A 21,858-nucleotide genomic window follows, 5' to 3' on the forward strand; every position below is an offset into this window, starting at 1 on the left:
GGCTTCGGATTGCTCTCAGGTCACCAGGCACAATTACCTTTGCCAGCTTCAAGCAGGGAGCTGTTCTGTTCAGACCTGGGATGTTTCAGCTCTGCAGCTCTGCTCACTTGGCCAGATGCAGGCAAGCTGCTTGCTGCTCCCAGTTCTCTTGGACCGTAAACATCCAGCCCATTGGAAAGAGATTCTGCTTTTGATGTTGTCATGTGCTGGGAGGCAGCCTGAGCCTGTAGCCAAGTCAGGCTGACCTCTTTCTCCCTGGGTTCTGTTTCTGTCCCCCTCAGTGCAGTGAAGTCGGTAAATATTTCATGGCTTAGCAAATAAATTTAAAGCCTAAAGACGAGCCTGACACAGGTGATGGAGAGGCAAGAGCACATATTTCTTCAAAGCACCAGAGAGAGAGAAAGAAGTGGAAGAGAAAATGTTTGCATCTGCTAGCTGATGTCCTATAAAAGAGATTATTGGACACCAGGCTCCAGTCTTGGGCAGGGCTGAGTTTGCTTTAGTTGAATGCATGTTCTTTAAACTTAACTGTTTGCAGTGTCCCTGGTGGGTGGAAGTCGAGTGGAACTTGGTTGCCTGAACAGCTGCAACACTAGGCTTTTTGCTGTTTTTCTTGGGCAACTCATTGCAAACCTCTGGAGCCGGACCCCTTCAGACAACCTAGTTTTGCTTAGTTGCCAGTGTGTGGCGGTTGCAAATTTCAGTTAACGTAGAGGAGAAAAGTAATCCAGACCCACCTAGGGAGAGTATGGTAGGGCAGCTAAAACAAATAGAAAATCGGCAGTGGGAGAAGGAGTCCAGTGTGTGGTTGGTCTTTCGGCCTTTACCTTGAATTGTGTTGTCTCCCTCTCATAGAATTTTATAGTTGGAAGGGACCTAAGGAATCATCTAGTCCACCCCCCCTATGCTTTGTGTTCAGTGAGAGAGGGGTCAATGTCCTCAGTGGGTTCCTGCCTGTGACCCTGTTTCCTGGGGTTGAGCCTCCCCAGGCCACCGCATGTTTGACAGGGCTCCTTGCAAGCTTTCTTGCTCAGACATTGCTTGCCCTCTGCCAATGGGATCCCTTCACCTGCCTCCCTCCCTCCTTTTCCCTAGCTACGTCCTGACCCTCATCACCGACGGCATGCGGAGCGTCAGATCCTTCCACTTCGACAAGGCGGCAGCCAGCGTCCTCACCACTTGCGTAAGCTCCATTAGGCCGAGCACTGGCAGAGTCAGGGTGGCAGGGTTGGGGGGGGGGGGAAGTTGAGGCAAAAGCCAGTTGCGTATATGAGATACATATGATTGCTGAGCCCAGTTGGTGGTGCACCTGCCCTGTTTTGCCTCTGGGCACCCCCTACTCCCTTGCGATGCCTCTTTGCCCGCTTCTCCCACGAGGCCTTGTCTGACACTCCATCTCCCCACCCTGTCCCTTCTGCCTTTCGGATCTCAGATGATCACCATGGACCCCGGCTACCTCTTCTTGGGCTCGCGTCTCGGCAACTCCCTCCTCCTCAAATACACAGAGAAGCTGCAGGAGACCCCCATGAGCGTTGCCAAGGACCCCGCAGAGAAGCCGGTGAGTTCACCTGGGACCTGGCCTGCCCCATTTACTTAAAGAGCAGTGTTGCATTAGACGCCCCCCCACCTCCCATAATAATAATAATAATTTATTATTTATACCCCGCCTATCTGGGATGCGGGTGGCGCTGTGGGTTAAACCACAGAACCTAGAGCTTGCCGATCAGAAGGTTGGCGGTTCGAATCCCCGTGACGGGGTGAGCTCCCGTTGCTCAGTCCCTGCTCCTGCCAACCTAGCAGTTCGAAAGCACGTCAAAGTGCAAGTAGATAAATAGGTACCATTCTGGCGGGAAGGTAAATGGCATTTCCGTGCGCTGCTTTGGTTCGCCAGAAGTGGCTTAAGTCATGTTAGCCACATGACCCGGAAGCTATATGCCGGCTCCCTCAGCCAATAAAGCGAGATGAGCGCCGCAACCCCAGAGTCAGCCACGACTGGACCTAATGGTCAGGGGTCCCTTTACCTTTTACCTTTACACCTGGCTGAGTTTCCCCAGCCACTCTGGGCAGCTCCCAATCAAGTGTTAAAAACAATACAGTATTAAATATTAAAAACTTCCCTAAACAGGGCTGCCTTCAGATGACTCTTAAAGATAAGATAGCTGCTTATTTCCTTCACATCTGAAGGGAGGGCGTTCCACAGGGCGGGTGCCACTACCGAGAAGGCCCTCTGTCTGGTTTCCTGTAACCTCACTTCTCGCAGGGAGGGAACCGCCAGAAGGCCCTCGGATCTGGACCTCAGTGTCCGGGTAGAACGATGGGGGTGGAGACGCTCCTTCAGATATACTGGACTGAGGCCATTGCAGGACAAACCCCAGACAGCCTTCCTGTCCAGTGCTGCTTGAATCTGGCCCAGCCACAGAGAGTGTTTGGGGGGGAGGCATAGGGAAGGGGAGCCCAGTACCTGAGTGGGTGTTGGTTGGAGGGAGAGCAAAGCAGCTGATACACTGACTGCCGTGAATGAATGGAGGTTTCAGCTGGAAACTCTTTGCCTGTTGGCTTCCAAGGGAAGTCGGACTTGGTGAGTCCCCTGCCTTTTGTCAGCATGCAACTTCCTTCCACCTGCAGGAGGAGCCTCCCATCAAGAAGAAACGTGTGGAGCAGACTGCAAACTGGACGGGTAGGTGGCTCTGCCCCAGAGCCAACAAGAGGGGATGCTGGGGGATCCGGTACAAATTACCGGCTCCTGGTGTTCTGGGGAGTGGGTCATAAAAGGGGGGGAGGAAGTGCTGGGGAGTCAGGGGCATTTGGCAGGCCCCCAGCTGACTCCAGCTGGCAGCCAGGCGGTCTCCGGTACAGCATCAATCAGCGACACGAGCCTCAGATACGTTTAGAGACTTGGCATGCTCTTATCAGCAGAGTGAATAAATCTTCACAACGGAAGTGGCGGACAGAGACATGTGTAAGCATTATTCAGCATAGTTCAGGAACAAAGGAAAAACATGTCTGCTTCCCGTTTGTCTCCAGCAAACAGCAGGATAGCAAAAGCAATATACAAACGGAAGTTCCCAGCAAGCCTGTGCTGGAAGTAAACAGGCGTGTGACACACAACTGTCATGCCTGCTCCTTTTAAGGTGGAACGGAACTATATCCTAAATGGAAGTACCTAGGAAGAGCTGTTGAGTGGAGTGTGCTATGAAGAGACACAAAGCTAATCCCAAGGCTTCTCCTACCCACATCCTAATGTGTCCTCTGCAGGGGGAAAGTCAGCTCCTCAGGACGAGGTGGACGAGATCGAGGTGTACGGCAGCGAAGCCCAGTCTGGGACCCAACTTGCCACCTATTCTTTCGAGGTACCATTTAAATGTAGCTTCTGAGGACAAGGTACAAACCTGCTTATGGCAGGCCTGCTCTCTCTCTTCCTGGGGCGATGGAAGAAGGGCAGGAGAGTTGGGAAACTCAGTGCTAAAGACTCAGCTCCTTTTCTTCGCTGCGGGATCACATTCACCCAGTGCTGTACCAGCTGCACTGGCTCCCGGTGGAGTACAGGGTCAGGTTTAAGGTGCTTGTTTTAACCTTTAAAGCCCTATACGGCCTAGGACCCTCGTACCTACGGGACCGCCTCTCCTGGTATGTCCGACGGAGGACCTTATGGTCTTCAAACAAAAACATCTTGGAGGTCCCGGGCCACAGGGAGGTTAGGCTGGCCTCAACCAGAGCCAGGCCTTTTTGGCCGTGGCCCCGATCTGGTGAAACTCTCTGTCACAAGAGACCAGGGCCCTGCGGGACTTGACATCTTTCCCCAGGGCCTGCAAGACAGAGCTGTTCCACCGGGCCTTTGGCCAAGGCACAGTCCTTTGGTAATCCTCACAGAACTCTAGCCCAATGGTTGCCATTGATTTGATTCTCAATTGATTTTAGAATGAATTGATTTTAGAATGCTGTGTTACTTTTATTGTTGTTAGCTGCTCTGAGCCCGGCTTCGGCTGGGGAGGGAGGGTTATAAATAAAATTATTATTATTATTATTATTATTATTATTATTATTATTATTATTATTATTCCCTTCCCCATGCTAGACCATTCCTCTAATCTGGCAATGGATCAAAGCACACCTAGAATCAGAAATGCTTTGTAATCTCCCATCCTTGCTCCTCTGCCCAGAGCTATTCCTTGAGCAGTAGGTAATCCATGTGCCTTTTCTGTTTCTCTCTCCTCCCCCAACACTGACAGGTGTGCGACAGCATCCTGAACATCGGTCCCTGTGCCAACGCCGCCATGGGGGAGCCTGCTTTCCTTTCTGAAGAGGTGGGCACTCGGCTGCTTCCTTCTCTGAGCTCTGGGTGTAGGGACAGGGTCAGGGTCCGGTGCCTGAAGAAAGAACCCTAAGAGGGGTGGGGAAACTTGCTAGGTTTGGCCCTTCTCCCCTTCCAAGGGGTTCTAATGGCACGGAGGAGCTTGCAAAGGGTTCCTGCAGCAAAGACACTTGCTGTGAGTGAGGCTAGCTCACCACTCTCAATCACCTAACACTGTCTGTCTGTCTGTCCGTTTTCAGTTCCAGAACAGCCTTGAGCCCGACCTTGAAATCGTCGTGTGCTCAGGATACGGCAAGAACGGCGCCCTCTCGGTTCTTCAGGTGAGCGAGCAGGTGAACTGCTAGGGTGGGAAGCGCAGGGATTGCACTGTGCGAAGGCCTGCGTCGGTGAGGAGAGTCTGGCGCAGGTCAGGTACCAGTGCTACAGCAGCAGCGGCATGCCCTAGGCTTACCAGGGCTGGCCCAGAGATCAATGGAGCAGCCTATAAACACCTAGGAACAAGTAGGTGGGTGGGGGTAACACACAGGAGGAGGAAACCAAGCCTGATGAGGAACGGTTGAAGGAGCTGGGTATGTTTAGCCTGGAAAAGAGGAGACTGAGAGGAGATATGAGAGCCATTTTCAGGTATCTTAAGGGCTGTCACATGGAAGATGGAGAAGGCTTGTTTTCTCCTGCTCTGGAGGGCAATGGCTTCAAGGTGCGAGAAACGAGATTCCCACGAAACATCACGAAGAACTTTCTGACAGTTCAGCTTCTGAGTCCCTTTGTGGTCTTCTCCAGACTTTGGCCTGCTCCTGTGCCCAGCTGTGTTCCAGTTTTGAACAACCATTCTAATGTTCCAGCTTTTAACAACCATTTCGGCATTTACCCCTCTGTCTTGCAGTTGTTCAGAGGGTTCTTCAAGTCTTCCGGTGTCTGACTTCTCAACTTCCTTAGTATCGTATTTTCTAGCTGGGCTCATATACAATATTTCCACTTCCAATCTTTTAGCCAATCAAGACCTGCTCCTTCACACCAGACCTATTTTTCTTCATGGCTCTCCCTTCCACGCAGTGAGACAAACAGGCCCTTTGAGGTGTATACTTGGTTTACCTGCCCAGAAATTGTACAACTGCAGGGGAGCCCGCCTTGAGTGCTGGAGCCCTAATTTCAGGGGGGCGCGACTGGTGTGGTCGCATTGGGTGCCGTGCTGCAAGGGGCGCCACAACAATGCTGTAGAACGTAGCACAAGAGACGGGAAACGTTGAAATTTAACATTGCACTGGGCACCACTGAAACTTGGGAGCCCAAAGTCTGCCACTGCCTAATTTCTTTTATACACACACACACATTTTTATTAATTTTTTAACTTATTAATTCCAAGTCATACAATATTTTTGGACTTCTGTCAACGCCTCTGATGATTTTCCATTATTTGCCACTTATTATGCATTTCTTAATTTCATATTACCTTTAATATCCTTAACTAATGATTCTCCTCATTGTCTTTTTTGCAATATTTCTAATAATTCACCTTACAAAACTTCTTTCAAACCTACTAGCATGATCTATTCATCACAATTACTTTTCAAATAGTCCGTAAATTTACTCCAGTCTTCTGAGAATCTCTGGTCCCGCAGGTTTCGAATCCTTCCTGTTAGTTTATCTAATTCTGCATAGTCCATCAGTTTCATCCTCCGTTCTTCTTTCGTCAGTAGTTCTTCTTGCTTCCATTTTTGTGCCAATAAAATTCTTGCTGCCGTCACTGTGTACAAAAACAACTTACAATCCTTTCTGTTTATACCATCTCCTACAATGCCAAGTAAAAATGCTTCTGGTTTCTTAATAAATGTATATTTCAACATCTTTTTCATCTCATTATATATCATTTCCCATAAGTTTTTCACTTTTTTACATTCCTACCACATGTGATAAAATGTTCCTTCTTTTTCTTTACATTTCCAGCATTTATTACTAACTTTATACATTTTAGCTAATTTCACAGGAGTAATATACCACCTATACATCACTTTCATCACATTTTCTTTTAAGGCATTGCATGCAATAAATTTTAATCCTTCTTTCCACAGTTTCCCCCAGTCTTTTAACTGTATATTATACTCAAAGTCTTTGGCCCAATGTATCATAACTGACTTTACCTCCTCATCTTTCAAATGCCATTCGAGCAGCAATTTATACATTTTAGACAAAGTTTTCATTTATTACTCAATATCTCTATTTCAAATTTTGATTTGTTTTCGTCAAATCCTTTTTCCTTAAAATCCTGTTTAAACATTTCATTGACTTGGCAGTTGTGCAGCCAATCCTTCACATATTCTTTAACTTCTTCATAGGGTTTCATTTTCCATTTACTCCCTTCCTTTTGTATTACCGTATTTTTTGCTCAATAAGACTCACTTTCCCCCTCCTAAACAGTAAGGGGAAATGTGTGTGCGTCTTATGGAGCGAATGTAGGCTGCGCAGCTATCCCAGAAGCCAGAACAGCAAGAGGGATCACTGCGCAGCGATCCCTCTTGTTGTTCTGGCTTCTGAGATTCAGAATATTTTTTCTCTTGTTTTCCTCCTCCAAAAACTAGGTGCGTCTTGTGGTCTGGTGAGTCTTACAGAGCGCAAAATATGGTGATTTTCCATATGTAACCCAACTCTTGCTGATATTTATCTTTTTCACACTCATTGCTTCTAATGGAGATAACCACTGTGGTGTTTTATGTTCTAATAGGTTTTTATACCTATCCCATATTTCAAATAGAGATCTTCGCAATGTATGGTTTCCAAGCCACTGCCTAATTTCTTCCTTCCTTCTCAACAGAAAAGCATCCGCCCTCAAGTGGTGACGACCTTTGAACTCCCAGGCTGCTATGACATGTGGACGGTGATCTCGCCCCAGAAGACGGAAGAGGCAGCGGTACGTATGGCCTCTACTTCCCAGGGGCTTTGAGCCAGCTTCTTTTGAGGAGGAGGGTTTCCTTCCAGCCTCTCTCCCACAAAGGCAGAGGCTCTGTGCACTGTGACAGCATCACCCTGGCCACCCTCTTCTCCCGACAGGAGGAAGACGCCCAGGGAGAAAGCGCAGAGAAGGAGCCGGCCCCGCCAGAGCCTGCTGACGACGGGAAGCGGCACGGCTTCCTCATTCTGAGCCGGGAAGACTCCACCATGGTGAGTGCTGGCATTTTTCATTGGGCATGGCCCCGGGTGCACTTTGGAGCTTGGCTGAGTGTGCTTCAGTGACTAAGGGGAAGGCAATTGGCAGCTCAAAGGGGCTGTTTTGAGGGAGATCAGCCGAGTGGGCTGTGTCAAAGAGGTTGCGGGGTGTGCAGATCTGCCAAGGGCTGGCAGCATGAGAAGAAAGCTGGAACTTGCTCTGCCCCTTCACTCTGGCCCCAATAATAATAATAATAATAATTTATTATTTATACCCCGCCAATCTGGCTGGGCGTCCCCAGCCACTCTGGGCGGCTTCCAAAAAAATATTAAAATACTGTAATACATCAAACATTAAAAGCTTCCCTAAACAGGGCTGCCTTCAGATGTCTTCTAAAAGTCTGGTAGTTTTTGTTCACTTTGACATCTGGTGGGAGAGCGTTCCACAGGGAGGGCGCCACTACCGAGAAGGCCCTCTGCCTGGTTCCCTGTAACTTGGCTTCTCGCAGTGAGGGAACCGCCAGAAGGTCCTCGGTGCTGGACCTCAGTGTCTGGGCAGAACGATGGGGGTGGAGAGGCTCCTTCAGGTATTCTGGGCCGAGGCCATTTAGGGCTTTAAAGGTCAGCACCAATACTTTGAATTGTGCTCGGAATCCCAAAGGATCCACCTCCTCAGAATATTGCGGAAGAACAATGTCAATCAACATTTGATGATCTCCTTCTACTGGTCCACAATAGAAAGTGTCCTTTCCTACTGCATCACGGTGTGGGACGCTGGTTTGACATCAACCGATAGGAAGTGCCTACAGAGGGTGGTGAATACAGCACAAGATATTATGGGCTGTCCCATGAATCCACTGGATGAAATAGTTGCCTCAGGAGAGTGAGGAAAATTCTCAGGAATGATTCACACCCTGGCCGGCACTTTCTTGATCTCCTGCCCTCGGGCAGAAGATATAGAAGCATGATTAGTCACACCAACAGGGTAAAGAACAGCTTCTATCCGTGGCCGGTAGGCTGATGAATGAAAAGATAACAACAGGGCAACTGACTTTCGGGTTTGGTGGGTGTTCGTCAGTAAACCAGGGGAATTAAGACTAAGAGAGCTGAGTGGGGGGTCTCCTGTAATCTCACTGTAGACAAGTTGTACAAGTGACAATAAAGTATTTCATATTAATTATGGGGTGGCATGACTCCACACACACCTTGCTTTTTCCGGGGGCAACCCCTGTATGATCTCCCTCTTGGGAATATTCCCTGCAAGGGCACATGGGTGTGACTGTTTCTTCTTTGCCTCCCCCCTCAGATCCTGCAGACAGGCCAGGAAATCATGGAGCTGGACACCAGCGGCTTTGCCACCCAGGGGCCCACTGTCTATGCCGGCAACATTGGCGAGAACCGCTACATCGTCCAGGTGTCTCCCCTGGGAATCCGCCTGCTGGAAGGAGGTGAGTTCAGCTAGAGGTCTCAAGCTTGGTTTTAAAGGCAGCCGTTCCTGGAAAAAGCCCTTGGCCTAGAAACTGAATCACTAGGCAGGGGAAATGGTGGAGGTTGTTGAGGGAGACTTGAGCAGACATACTTTTGAAAGCACCACAGATTCTGGGACGGTTGGTGTCCGGGGTGGGGGCCATGGGAGGGCGGCCTGAGCTACCATCAGGGCTTGGTCTGCCTTTCAGCTGCCTGTGTCTCTGCCTCACAGTGAACCAGCTGCACTTCATCCCAGTGGATCTTGGCTCGCCTATCATACACTGTGCCGTGGCTGACCCCTATGTGGTGATCATGAGCTCCGAGGGGCAGGTCACTATGTTTGTGCTGAAGAGTGACACCTACGGGGGCCGGACACACCGGCTCACCTTGCAGAAGCCGCAGCTGCATCACGTGAGTACGAGCTGTAAGCATAGAATCATACAATAGAATTGGAAGGGAGCTTGAGGGTCATCTAGTCCAACCCCCTGCGATGCAGGAATCTTGCCCACAGCCGTCCCTAGATGGGCTTGAACCACCAACCTTCTGGTTCACAGCCAGCCACACTGACCCATTGCACCAGGAGGGGGCCACAGTCCCTTAGAACAGCACCGTGTTTATCCCAGACTCAACCCTGTGCTCTGCAAACATTAGCTGCTTGTTATACAGAGGGCTTCGCAGTCACATCTCATCACGGAAACTCAAAATCCTGTGTCTGGTTCTGCAGCTCAACCACAGAGCATTTATTTTACTCTTAGAAGGCCCATGGTTCAGTTTGTGGCATCTCCAATCTGCTTTGTTTTACAACGAAAGGATCCCCCAGGGCCAGGGCCTTCTCAGTGGTGGCTCCGACCTGGTGGTATGCTCTGTCTCACGAGACCAGGGCCCTGCAGGATTTAACCTCCTTCCGCAGGGCCTGTAAGACAGAGCTATTCCGCCTGGCTTTCAATTTGAACTTAGCCTGATATTTTATTCCCCTTCCTTCCCTCCCCCTCTGCTTTTTATGAAGATTATCCGCTCTGGGATCCCACAGCTAATTCTCCCCTGGTCTCCTCGCTGGCCCAAGTAGGACTAATTTAGCCAGCTAGCCCTGGTGATCTTCTAATGTTTATTGGATGGCTTTCCCCCCTAAATTGATTATGAGTTTATTGTTATTCACGTTTTATACTGTATTTTATGCTGTTTTTTTGTTGTATCAATTAAGTGTTTTAAATTTGTTGTTAGCCGCCCTGAGCCCGGTTTTTTGAACTGGGAAGGGCGGGGTATAAATAAAAATGTATTATTATTATAACCCATATGGTTAACTTGCAGAAATACATTTGAAAACACTGAGCAGTGCCTGGCATGGTGAGGCTCTGTGCAGGGGCTTTTATCACCCCTTGTTCTTGGCTAGCAGTAGCAGAAGACATTGTGCAACAAACATTCATGTTTGCTCAGTTTGCGTAGCTTTATTATTGAGGTCTCCAAATGTGGATCTTCTAACAAAGAAGGTGCACAGCCTGCTTTCAGCCGAGGTTCTTGGCATAACCAGATTCTGAGTCTGCTTCCATGCGGCTCAGTTAAGAGCAGGGCATCCTGTGTCTTGCTCTGAGGCAACCTGTTCTCACCCCTCCAGCAATCGAAGGTGATTGCGTTGTGTGTATACCGGGACGTCAGCGGCATGTTCACCACTGAGAGCCATTCATCCAGCTCCCGGGACGAGCTTTCCTTGAGGACTCAGTCAGAATCTGAGGCTCCCATCCAGGACATCAGGTGGGTCTTGAGGCATGGCGAAGAACTCTGGGAAGGGCTAAGGATTTAGCCATTTTGTGTGGGAGTTTGGGTTGTAAAATAGGGGCTGTGAGATGGTTATTTTGGGTTTTTAAGGCTTTTCTGCGTAGGAGGTACATTGGACGGGTAAAAGTACAAAGGGGTAGTTTGCTTAACTAGTTTTGCATGGAAGGGTCAAAAGTTCGTCTTAGGAACCCAGCAATTAGGAAATAGAAACTTAATCAGTACTCCCCTGCTCCGATTGCTTAAAAGGTTGAAAGGGGGAGTGAAAATGTTGTATATAAGTCATGCTAGAAGAAAAGTTAGGCTGCAGTCCTAATCTTACTCAGTATTGGGAGTGGGGTGGGCCACTTCATCCAGGTTAAAGGACTGTCTGGCAGAGACAGCGAGAGGAAAACAAAGATATCCACTTGGTCGCGGTGGTTCACTTAACACAGTGGTTCTCAAACTTGTAGGACCAGTGGTCAAGTATGATGGAAGTTGTAGTCCAGCAGCTGGAGACCCAAGTTTGAGAAATACTGACTTAACAGGAAGTAGGGATTGGATTGGCTGGTTTGTTTGCCTTTCTCACCTCTCATGGTGCAAGCTACAGCCTGCACTATCACACCTGTTGTTTCAGGTAATTGGGGCAGGTGTGCTCAGTGAGGAGATGGGAGGATTCAAAGTAGCATATTTTTCGCTCCATAAGACGCACCTACTTTTTAGAGGAGGAAAACAAGAAAAAAAATATTCTGAACGAAACAGTGGATGTATGATTTTTGTGGTTCATGCTGTGGCCACAGGCATCGTATGTGATTTGACAGTGAGTTTGGGGTAGCCCAATGCAAAAATCCTGAGAATCCAGATGGATCCGTGCTTTGTAACCCCATTTTTGTGCCATTGCTACCCCACGAAACAGTGGATGTGTGATTTTTTGGGTGCAGGCCATAGCCATGGACATGCTATGTGATCTGATGGAGAATTTGGGGTGACCCAATGCAAAAATCCTGAGGATTCATGTGCTTTTACCTCCCCCCTCCCAGGCAGCCTCCTTTATCACTAGTGTCTCTTATCTCCCTCCTGATCGCTTGCTGATCAGCTGCTCAGTTGCTTGGTTTCAATACCCCCTTCCCTCTTTCTTAAAAAAAAAAAAAAGCACGACCTGCTTTTCACCCCTGGGCAACTTGACTCCAGGGACCACTCATTCGTTCCATAAGACGCACAGACATTTCCCTTTACTTTTTAGGAGGAAAAAAAAGTGTGTCTTATGGAGTGAAAAAATACAGTACCTTGTGTAGATCCTGAGCAAAGAATCTGATACCTACTTGTGAGGACAGTAGCAGGAGAAATTCTCAGCCGGCCCTCAGTTTCTTTGGCCCTCAGTGTTGTAGTGATGCCCCATCTGGGACTTCATTTAAGCTTTGGGCCTATGTGCTGCCTACAAAGGTTTTGAGACCTGCACTGGAATCTTGCTGTGAGTGGGCCCGTTCTTGGGTCAAGCTTTGCAACAGCTGCCCAGGTGTCTTGAACGTAACTGCCTTCCTCCTCCTCTCTTCTGCCATGTACAGCAACACAATAGACGATGAGGAAGAAATGCTCTACGGTGAATCCGGCACCTTGTTTAGCCCCACCAAGGAGGAGCCGCGCCGCTGCAGCCTGCCCTTGGCCGACAAGGATCCTCACCAGTACAAGTCAGAGCCCACTCACTGGTGTGTGCTGGTCCGGGAGAATGGTGCCATGGAGGTGAGGCCCACGCAGTGACCAGGGCAGCGGGAGTGAGCAGGTCTCAGCCGGGTTCCTGTTGGCCCCTGCTACATTCTCCCTCTTTCTCTCTCATGTAGATCTACCAGCTGCCTGAATGGCGCCTGGTCTTCCTGGTGAAGAATTTCCCCATGGGGCAGAGGGTGCTGGTGGACAGTTCCTTCGGGCAGCCTGCCAGCCAGGGCGAGGCCAAGAAGGAGGAGGTGGTCCGTCAGACCGAGATGCCGCTGGTCAAGGAGGTGCTGCTGGTGGCCCTGGGAAATCGGCAGAGCCGGCCGTACCTGCTGGTGAGCTCCGAGGGGGGGGCGGGTTATCTCTGTGCGTAGAGTTATCTGTGTCTCTGTCTGCTTGGATCTGAAGCACGTAGACATTTTGATACACAGCAGCCAAGCAGGAAACCCAGTAAATCAAGACACCAGCCCTTCTACAAGTTTGGCCCCCTGGCTTCAAGTGATGGTGATACTGGGGCAAATGGTTTCTGTGTAATAAGTACCGTATTTTTCGCTCTATTAAGCGCACCTGAGCATAAGACGCAACTAGTTTTTAGGAGAGGAAAATACGAAAGCAACACAAAGCCTCCTGAGCGAAGAGGGAGCGCTCCTCCCTCTTCGCTCAGGAGGCTTTGCGCACCGGTGCGCACCAATCCCTCTTGCCCTTCTGGCTTCAGCGAAAGCAAGCCTCCTGGCTTTCCCCCAACCTCCTGCAAGAGCCGTGCGCTTTTAAAGGGAGCGCTGCTCTTGGGGGCATGCAGCTCTGTCCCTTCCCCCCACCTCCCGCAAAAGCCAGGGATAGCCGCGCGAAGCCTCCGCAGGGCAGCGGGATGAAGGCTTCCCTCTGCAGGGCAGCGGGGAGCCTTCATCCTGCTGGCCTGCAGAGGCTTCGCACAGCTAAGCCAGAAGCTAGAACAGCTCCCTCTCGCTGTTCTGGCTTCTGGGATAGCCGTGCAGCCTGCATTCGCTCCATAAGACGCACACACATTTAGGAGGGGGAAAGTGCGTCTTATAGAGCGAAAAATACAGTAGGTGCAATTGCTTTTCGTCTGGTGCAGGAAGAGGGAGGAAGAGAACCAATTTCTTGGGAATGCCTGGGCTCTTCCATGATCATGCTACAAGGTGTGTTTCTGATCCCCACCCCTTGAGTGCTCAACACATATGTGACTATCTCCCACTTGGCATGTTGAGGGATAATGGGATTGATGCCCGCATTCTCCGCCAGCAATCATACTTGGGGAACTATAAGCCAATGGCCCTCTGGATGTGGCTGGACTACAACTCACATCATCTTTGACCATGCTGGCAGCTGAGGTTTGTGGGAGCTGGAGTCCACCAACACCTGGAGAGCTCCTGAGACCCTTTGCCCTAAGTTGTCATTCACTCACTGCGTCTGCTCCCTCCCTGCTCTTAATGATCTTGTGGGAGGAACTGAGGGAGACACCCACTGATGCACCACCCTCCCCACCTCACCTGGGGCTCGGGGCTTTCATACTGAGGAGGACCAATCAGAATCCCTGCAGGGCTGAGCGTCTAATTCATAGTGCTTACCTTGCCCTGTCCTCGAAGCTGCTTGGTCAGTTGAGACTCACATGTCTGGTGCCTGAGCCTACAGTGGGGATAATTGAAAGTTCTAGTTTAAACCTTTAAAGCCCGAACTGGTGTCTGGGATGCCGTTGCCTAAAGGACTGCCTTTGTCAGTGTGAGGTTATCCAGCGTTCAGCATCGTCATCTCAGGCTCAGCTCTCTGGTCTCCCTGTAGTGAGTAGCGGGGCCTTCTCTGCAACAGCACCTTGATTGTGGCATTCCCTCCCTGGGGGGGGCGGGGAATAGCAGGAGTGTGTTCTGTCTGGCTTTTACAAATTCTTTTCCCTAAGGGGAAAGTTAATACCATGGGAGAGCTGCTGTAATCAAGGTCTGTGATGAAGGATCCAGGAGCTTAGAGGACCATGAGGGCTACAAGGCGGGGTCATGGCAAGGCCTTGGCGCTATGCTTGTTTTTGCCCCAGCAATGAGCTGTGTCCCCATGGCCTGAGGGTGCTCAATCTGTTGATGCAGTGAGCCCAAGGGACAGGGTGAAGCTCACTTTATTTCGCCACCCTGTTGACAGGTCCACGTGGATCAAGAGCTGCTCATCTACGAAGCTTTTAACCACGGCTCTCAGCTGGGCCAGACCAACCTCAAAGTGCGGTTCAAGAAGGTAAGAGCCACTCTTCTCCCCAGGCCACTGGAACGCTGCAGTCTCCCTTGCAGGCTTCCCCACTGACCTCCTCCTGCCCTTTGACGCCCTTTCCCTTCCAATCAGGTTCCCCATAACATTAACTTCCGGGAGAAGAAGCCCAGGCCGTCGAAGAAGAAGCCGGACGGCGTGGGTGGAGAGGAATCGGGGGCTGCCAGGGGGCGGGTTGCCCGATTCCGCTACTTTGAGGATATCTATGGATACTCGGGGGTGAGTCTCGCGGAGAAGTCATCCTTGGGAGATTCTCAGGAGAAGCGTTTCTCTTTGGGGAGTTGGGCAAGGCCCTTCCCTTCCTGGGGCTTTGCGGAACCTCTGCCTGCCAGAGCAGGCACTATTGGCCTGGTGCAGGAGAAGGCTGTGCTCACGTGCAGCCCCGGGTCCTGATTGTGTTTGCATTTCTTCCCAGGTGTTCATTTGTGGCCCCTCCCCACACTGGCTGCTGGTAACGTCTCGGGGAGCCCTACGCCTGCACCCCATGACCATAGACGGCCCCATTGAGTCCTTTGCCCCCTTCCACAACGTCAACTGCCCCAAGGGCTTCCTCTACTTCAACCGGCAGGTAGGCCTGGCTTGGCGACAGAAGCTTGGGTGACCTGGGTGGGATGCCTGCCTTATTTCTTTCATTTGCCTTCTGCCTGCTACGTTTGAGGCAGCTCATTGTGCACCTGGGCTGCTGTTGCCGAGAGAAGCAGATCTATCTGCAGGTGAGAATGAGGCCTTGTCTGTGTCCTCTGCTACAGGGGGAGCTGCGCATCAGTGTCTTGCCTGCCTACCTTTCATACGATGCACCGTGGCCCGTCCGGAAGATCCCACTGCGCTGCACCGCACATTACGTATCCTACCACGTGGAGTCCAAGGTAGGGCTGTGTGGAGTGGGACCTTCAGCAGGGCCTTCTTGGTGGTGGGGAAGTAGAGTCCTCCACTGTCACAACAAGGCCTTCTGCTCAACTCAACCCCCAAATGCCTTAATGAGTTTGCTCCCTCCGGCAGGTCTACGCGGTGGCCACCAGCATCAACAACCATTGCACCAGGATCCCCCGCATGACGGGCGAGGAGAAGGAATTTGAGACCATCGAGCGAGGTGGGTGGCTCGCAGCTGTTGGAAAACGCTGCCTCCTCTCTGCAGAGGAGAGGTCTTTGACTTGAAGAGTCAGCCCAACCCCTTGGTTTGCCCTCCAGAACAAGGCAATCTGACTTGTTCCAGCTAGCTCACTCTTGCTTTCTCTGGCTGGTGGTCGCTCTCCAGGGTCTCAAGGTGGGGAAACAACAACAACAACAATTAATAATAATAATAATAATAATAATAATAATAATAATTTATTATTTATACCCCACCCATCTGGCTGTGCTTCCCCAGGCATTCTGGGCAGCTTCCAATAAAACACTAAAATACAGTAATGCATCAAACATTAAAAGCTTCCCTAAACAGGGCTGCCTTCAGATGTCCTCTAAAAGTGAGATAGTTGTTTATTTCCTTGACATCTGATGGGAGGGCATTCCACAGGGCGGGCGCCACCGCTGAGAAGGCCCTCTGCCTGGTTCCCTGTAGCTTTGCTTCTCGCAATGAGGGAACCGCCAGAAGGCCCTCGGCGCTGGACCTCAGTGTCCGGATAGAACGATGGGGGTGGAGATGCTCCTTCAGATATACTGGACCGAGGCCATTTAGGGCTTTCAAGGTCAGCACCAACACTTTGAATTGTGCTCAGAAACATACTGGTCTTCCACATCCCCTGGTGCCTGATATTTAACCCGGAGATGCTGGAGGCTTGGGCAGCCAAAGCAGGTGTGCACTCTCCGTGATGAGCCATGGCTCCTTGTGCCCCCCTCCTCTGCCCAGCTGGGTCTGATGGTGATGCCGGCTGCATACCTCTTTCTCCCTTTGTCTCTTTTCTCTCTCCGATTCCCACCTCCAGATGATCGCTACATGCACCCGCTGCAGGAGGCCTTTTCCATCCAGCTGATCTCTCCGGTCAGCTGGGAGACGATTCCAAATACCAGGTGAGGAGGGTGCTCAGCCATTGGGCTTGTGGCAGCAGGAACACAAGAAAGCTCCTTCCCAGGCAGCGGCAGGTGGGGAGGATCTGCTGCCTGGTTGGGCTCCTGGTGGGGAATATCAGAAGAGCCTGGCGGTTGCTGCTGGATCAGAGCAAAGGGCCACCTGGTCCAGCATCCGTTTGCCTTCAAGGGCCATTCAGATGCGTCCTGGAAGCAGAGCTGGAAAGCTTTAGTTCAGTGGTCCCCAGGGTTTTTGGGCCTCTGCCCACTTAGTCCCCCAGTGCTCCCTACCCTATAAAAAGCATTATTCGGAACAGCAGCTTGCATAACCCACTAAGGAAGAGCAAAACACAATGGCCCCAGCTAAGGGTGCTTCATTGAGTCTTGGGGAAGGGGAAGAGGCTGCCTTCTCTTGGTGCAGAGACTGCACTCACTCTCCGTGGGGCTGCCCTTGAGACTGACCCAGAAACTCCAGTGGGTGCAGAATGCTGCTGCGAGACTCCTTACAGGGTCCTTGCCGCGGGATCACATTCACCCAGTGCTATACCAGCTGCACTGGCTCCCAGTGGAGTACAGGATCAGGCTCAAGGTGCTGGTTTTAACCTTTAAAGGCCTATACCTACGGGACCACCTCTCCTGCTATGTCCCATGGAGGACCTTATGGTCTTCAAACAAAAACATCTTGGAGGTCCCGGGCCATAGGGAGGGATTAGGCTGGCCTCAATCAGAGCCAGGGCTTTTTCGGCCGTGGCTCTGATCTGGTGGAACGCTCTGTCCCAAGAGACTAGGGCCCTGCGGGGCTTGACATCTTTCCACAGGGCCTGCAAGACGGAGCTGTTCCACCAGGCCTTTGGCCAAGGCACAGCCTGACCCCTCCTTTGGTAATCCTCACAGAACTCTAGCCCAATGGTTGCCATCAATTTGATTTGAACTGATTTTATAATGAATTGATTTTAGAATGTTGTGTTACTTTTATTGCTGCTAGCCGCTCTGAGCCCGGCTTCAGCTGGGGAGGGCGGGATATAATTTTTTTAAAAATTATTATTATTATTATTATTATTATTATTATTATTATTATTATTATTATTGGGTCACCCAGAAGGCAGCTTGGCCTGGCTCCCCCTCCATCCTCTCCTGCCCTTTTTCAATCTGCAGGATCGACCTGGAGGAGTGGGAGCACGTGACCTGCATGAAGACGGTGTCTCTCAAGAGCGAGGAGACCGTCTCGGGCCTGAAGGGCTACATCGCCGTGGGGACTTGCCTCATGCAGGGCGAGGAGGTGACCTGCAGGGGCCGGGTGAGTCGGACAACACTGGGCGCTTAAACAAGAGGCAACACAGCTGGGGGCTTCTTCTGCACAGTTCCACCCATCCTTCTCCCACAGTTCCTGCCTGCTGCCTTCACAGCCCCAGTCCTTGGTCCAGATTTCCCCAGTTTGGACACGTTAAGACTCATTCATCCATCTGGTGAACTGCGTGTTTTGCTGGCAGTCTCTCCCAATTTGGGGACAGGAGGCAGATCCAGCAAGAGTGGTGGCATCAGGATCCAAGGAACACAATCGCAGAATTGTAGAGTTGGAAGGGACCCCGAGGGTCATCTAGTCCAACCCCCTGCAATGTAGGAATCTCAGCTAAAGCACCCATGACAGATGGACACCCAACCTCTGCTTAAAAACCTCCGAGGAAGGAGAGTCCACAACCTCCCGAGGGAGACGGTTACATTATCAGACAGCTCTTACCATCAGAAAGTTCTTCCTGGTGTTTAGTCAGAATCTTTCTTGCAACTTGAATCCATTGGTTCAAGTCTTACCCTCCAGAGCAAGAAGAAAACAAGCTTGCTCCCTCCTCCATGTGACAGCCCTTGAGATATTTGAAGATGGCTATTGTATCTCCTCTCAGACTCCTCTTTTCCAGAATAATTATACCCAGCTCCTTCGACTGTTCCTCATATGGCTTGGCTTCTAGATCCTTGATAATCTTGGCTGCCCTCTGCACACGTTCTAACTTGTCAACATCCAGAACTGGACACAATATTCTAGGTGTGGTAGGACCAAGGCAGAATAGAGCAGGACTAAGATTTCCCTTCATTGGGACATTACTTCTGTTGATGCAGCTTAGAATAGCATTAGCTTTTTGGCTGCAGCACACTGCAACCTTATGAACTTGTACCTCCAAGCTTTTTCATTGTGCTCTGAAGAGGGTCTTGTATGTGTTCTGGGTTCTACAGCGGGTGCATGGAGAAGTGAGGCAGAGACCAGAAGGCTCAAAAACGGAAGTTGCAACTCCTTAGTCGTGAATAGGCAAAGTTCTGCTCTGTGCCAGCTAATTGGTAATAATCCACTCACCCAGTATGCCGCCATATGACGCTGGAATCATTTACCTGCTGCGATGGCACCTTATACTGATGAGCACAGTTACATTTTTGCAGTTCTCATTTAGTATTTTGTTTATTGCAAGAAGTCCCCGGTTTCCCAGCTTGCAACAGAGGAAGAGGGTGTTTCTAATTTAGCAATGCAAAGCCAAGCTGCCCTGGTTATGTAGGATGACTCTCCCTTCCTTGCTCCCCTGCCCTCAGATCTTGATCATGGACATCATCGAAGTGGTTCCAGAGCCTGGGCAGCCCCTCACCAAGAACAAATTCAAGGTGCTGTACGAGAAGGAGCAGAAGGGGCCTGTTACTGCTCTCTGCCACTGCAACGGCTACCTGGTGTCGGCCATTGGCCAGAAGGTGAGCAGGGCCTGGAAGAGGTGGGTGGGATGCCACTCTCGGGGGCTTATTCAGTGTAGAATCTGGATTCGTTGGTCCTAAACGCTCAGCAGCCACCTTTGGGGTGGAAGCTTCTGTCGCCCTTTCAGTGTAGGTTATTCTGACTTACGTAGGCGGCTATGAGTATGCAGTCAGGGAGTTGCAATTATTCCTGTTGAGTCAATTCATAATATTGTGTGTGTGAGTTTGTGTGCACGATGTTGGCATGTGAAGTTGGGAAGTTACAGAAGGTAGTTTGAGCACCTCAAGTTGAAACAGGATAGTAACCCCCAGGCTGCAAGGAGATGGTTCTGTGATGTGGATCCTATAAAGAATGTAGACTTGGGGGTGTCTGGAAAGGAGACCTCTTCTTCTATTACAGTGGTACCTCAGGTTAAGAACTTCATTTGTTCCAGAGGTCCGTTCTTAACCTGAAACGGTTCTCTTAACCTGAGGCCGCTAATGGGGCCTCCTGCTGCCACTGTGGTGCTGGCATGCAATTTCCATTCTTATCCTGGGGCAAAGTTCTTAACCTGGAGCAACCACTTCCTGGTTAGCGGAGTTTGTAACCCGAAGTGTCTGTAACCTGAAGCCTCTGTAACCCGAGGTACCACTGTACTGCTTTTATGTAAAAGTTTTCTGTACCGCTTTTCAGAGAGTTTCCCAGGGTGTGCTTTACAGAATGAAGATAAAGCGCAAATCAAAAGGGGTGGTTAGAGGGTGCAGAATGCGGAAGTGCCTTGCAGGGCTGGCAAGGTGAGCTTTCTGTGGTTTAGAGAAGGAATTGCTGAAAGACAGAACTTGAGGCATCAGCAACACGGTACAACAGAAAGATGGGGAGAAGAACCAACCCAGATCTTGTGATCATCACCTGTGTTTTTGTCTGCTACTGTGTTGTACATTTTTGAGTTTTTATATTGTAAACTGCCCTGTGATCCTTGGATGAAGGGCGGTATAGAAATTAAGTACCGTATTTTTCGCACGATTGGACGCACCGGACCATAGGACGCACCTAGTTTTTTGGGGGGGAAATAAAGGAAAAATTTTTTCCCTTTATTTCCCCCCCAAAAGCAGGTCAGGGAAACCAAACCAGGTCGAGGAACAGCGGGATAGTGGCGCTGCGCCTCCCTGCTGTCCCCCGAGCTTGTGGGGCTGGCTGATGTCTGCCTAGCGCGCGGGGTGCTCTGCTTCAGCGCGCCCCACCCGCCGGGTGGCAGGCTGCTATCCGCAGCTTGGGGAGCCTTGCGGGGAACTGCTGCAGGGCTCCCCACGCTGCGGATGTATGCCTGGCGCGAGGGGCGCTCTGCTTCAGGGCGTCCCACCCGCCGGGCGGCAGGCTGCTATCCGCAGCTTGGGGAGCCTTGCGGGGAACTGCTGCAGGGCTCCCCACGCTGCGGATGTATGCCTGGCGCGAGGGGCGCTCTGCTTCAGGGCGCCCCTTGCGCTGGGCGGCAGGCTGCTATCCGCAGCGTGGGGAGCCTTGCGGGGAACTCCTGCAAGGCTCTCCACGCTGCGGATGTGTTCCCGAAGCGCCGGGCGCTCTGCTTTCAGGGCGCCCGACGCTCCGGGAAGCAGGCTGCTATCCGCAGCGTGGGGAGCCCTGTGGGGAACTGTTGCAGGGCTCCGCACGCTGCGGATGTCTGCCCGGCGCGAGGGGCGCTCTGCTTCAGGGCGCCCCTCGCGCTGGGCAGCAGGCTGCTATCCGCAGCGTGGGGAGCCTTGCGGGGAACTCTTGCAAGGGTCCCCACGCTGTGGATGTGTTCCCGAAGCGCCGGGCGCTCTGCTTTCAGGGCGCCCGACGCTCCGGGAAGCAGGCTGCTATCCGCAGCGTGGGGAGCCCTGTGGGGAACTGTTGCAGGGCTCCGCACGCTGCGGATGTCTGCCCGGCGCGAGGGGCGCTCTGCTTCAGGGCGCCCCTCGCGCTGGGCAGCAGGCTGCTATCCGCAGCGTGGGGAGCCTTGCGGGGAACTCTTGCAAGGGTCCCCACGCTGTGGATGTGTTCCCGAAGCGCCGGGCGCTCTGCTTTCAGGGTGCCCGACGCTCCGGGAAGCAGGCTGCTATCCGCAGCCTAGACACGGCTAGCGGAGCGCTAATCCCGAAGCTTGGGGCGTGCGGAGCTCAGCGCGCCCCAAGCTTCTGGGTGCCGGCAAGGTCTCCTTGACGGCTAGCGGAGACCTTGCCGGCACCCAGAAGCTTGGGGCGCGCTGAGCTCCGCACGCCCCAAGGTTCGGGATTAATGCAGCGCTCCGCTAGCCGTGGGAGAGCTGGGTCTCCCACGGCTAGCGGATAGCTTCCTGAAGCCTGGAGAGCGAGAGGGGTCGGTGCGCACCGACCCCTCTCACTCTCCAGGCTTCAGCGAAAGCCTGCATTTGCTCCATAGGACGCACACACATTTTCCCTTGCTTTTTAGGAGGGAAAAAGTGCGTCCTATGGTGTGAAAAATACGGTAAGCAAATAAATAA

General features: G+C 51.4%; 1 protein-coding gene across 1 annotated transcript in view; it reads left to right on the plus strand.

Annotated features, from left to right (window-relative positions):
* CPSF1 (cleavage and polyadenylation specific factor 1) overlaps positions 1-21,858 on the plus strand; it is a 42,755-nt gene that overhangs the window by 15,244 nt on the left and 5,653 nt on the right. Inside the window, exons 11-31 of the mRNA XM_028735991.2 lie at positions 1,096-1,183; positions 1,433-1,558; positions 2,626-2,677; positions 3,256-3,350; positions 4,230-4,304; positions 4,552-4,632; positions 7,122-7,217; positions 7,358-7,468; positions 8,760-8,901; positions 9,153-9,331; positions 10,533-10,669; positions 12,235-12,409; positions 12,508-12,714; positions 14,528-14,617; positions 14,723-14,866; positions 15,063-15,215; positions 15,397-15,513; positions 15,647-15,737; positions 16,570-16,654; positions 17,807-17,948; positions 19,226-19,378. Coding sequence (XP_028591824.2) covers positions 1,096-1,183; positions 1,433-1,558; positions 2,626-2,677; positions 3,256-3,350; positions 4,230-4,304; positions 4,552-4,632; positions 7,122-7,217; positions 7,358-7,468; positions 8,760-8,901; positions 9,153-9,331; positions 10,533-10,669; positions 12,235-12,409; positions 12,508-12,714; positions 14,528-14,617; positions 14,723-14,866; positions 15,063-15,215; positions 15,397-15,513; positions 15,647-15,737; positions 16,570-16,654; positions 17,807-17,948; positions 19,226-19,378 — 2,539 coding nt within the window. The remainder of the gene's footprint in view (positions 1-1,095; positions 1,184-1,432; positions 1,559-2,625; positions 2,678-3,255; positions 3,351-4,229; positions 4,305-4,551; positions 4,633-7,121; positions 7,218-7,357; positions 7,469-8,759; positions 8,902-9,152; positions 9,332-10,532; positions 10,670-12,234; positions 12,410-12,507; positions 12,715-14,527; positions 14,618-14,722; positions 14,867-15,062; positions 15,216-15,396; positions 15,514-15,646; positions 15,738-16,569; positions 16,655-17,806; positions 17,949-19,225; positions 19,379-21,858) is intronic.

The sequence above is a fragment of the Podarcis muralis genome, chromosome 8 (genome assembly GCF_964188315.1).
Source record: "Podarcis muralis chromosome 8, rPodMur119.hap1.1, whole genome shotgun sequence".
NCBI lineage: Eukaryota > Metazoa > Chordata > Lepidosauria > Squamata > Lacertidae > Podarcis > Podarcis muralis.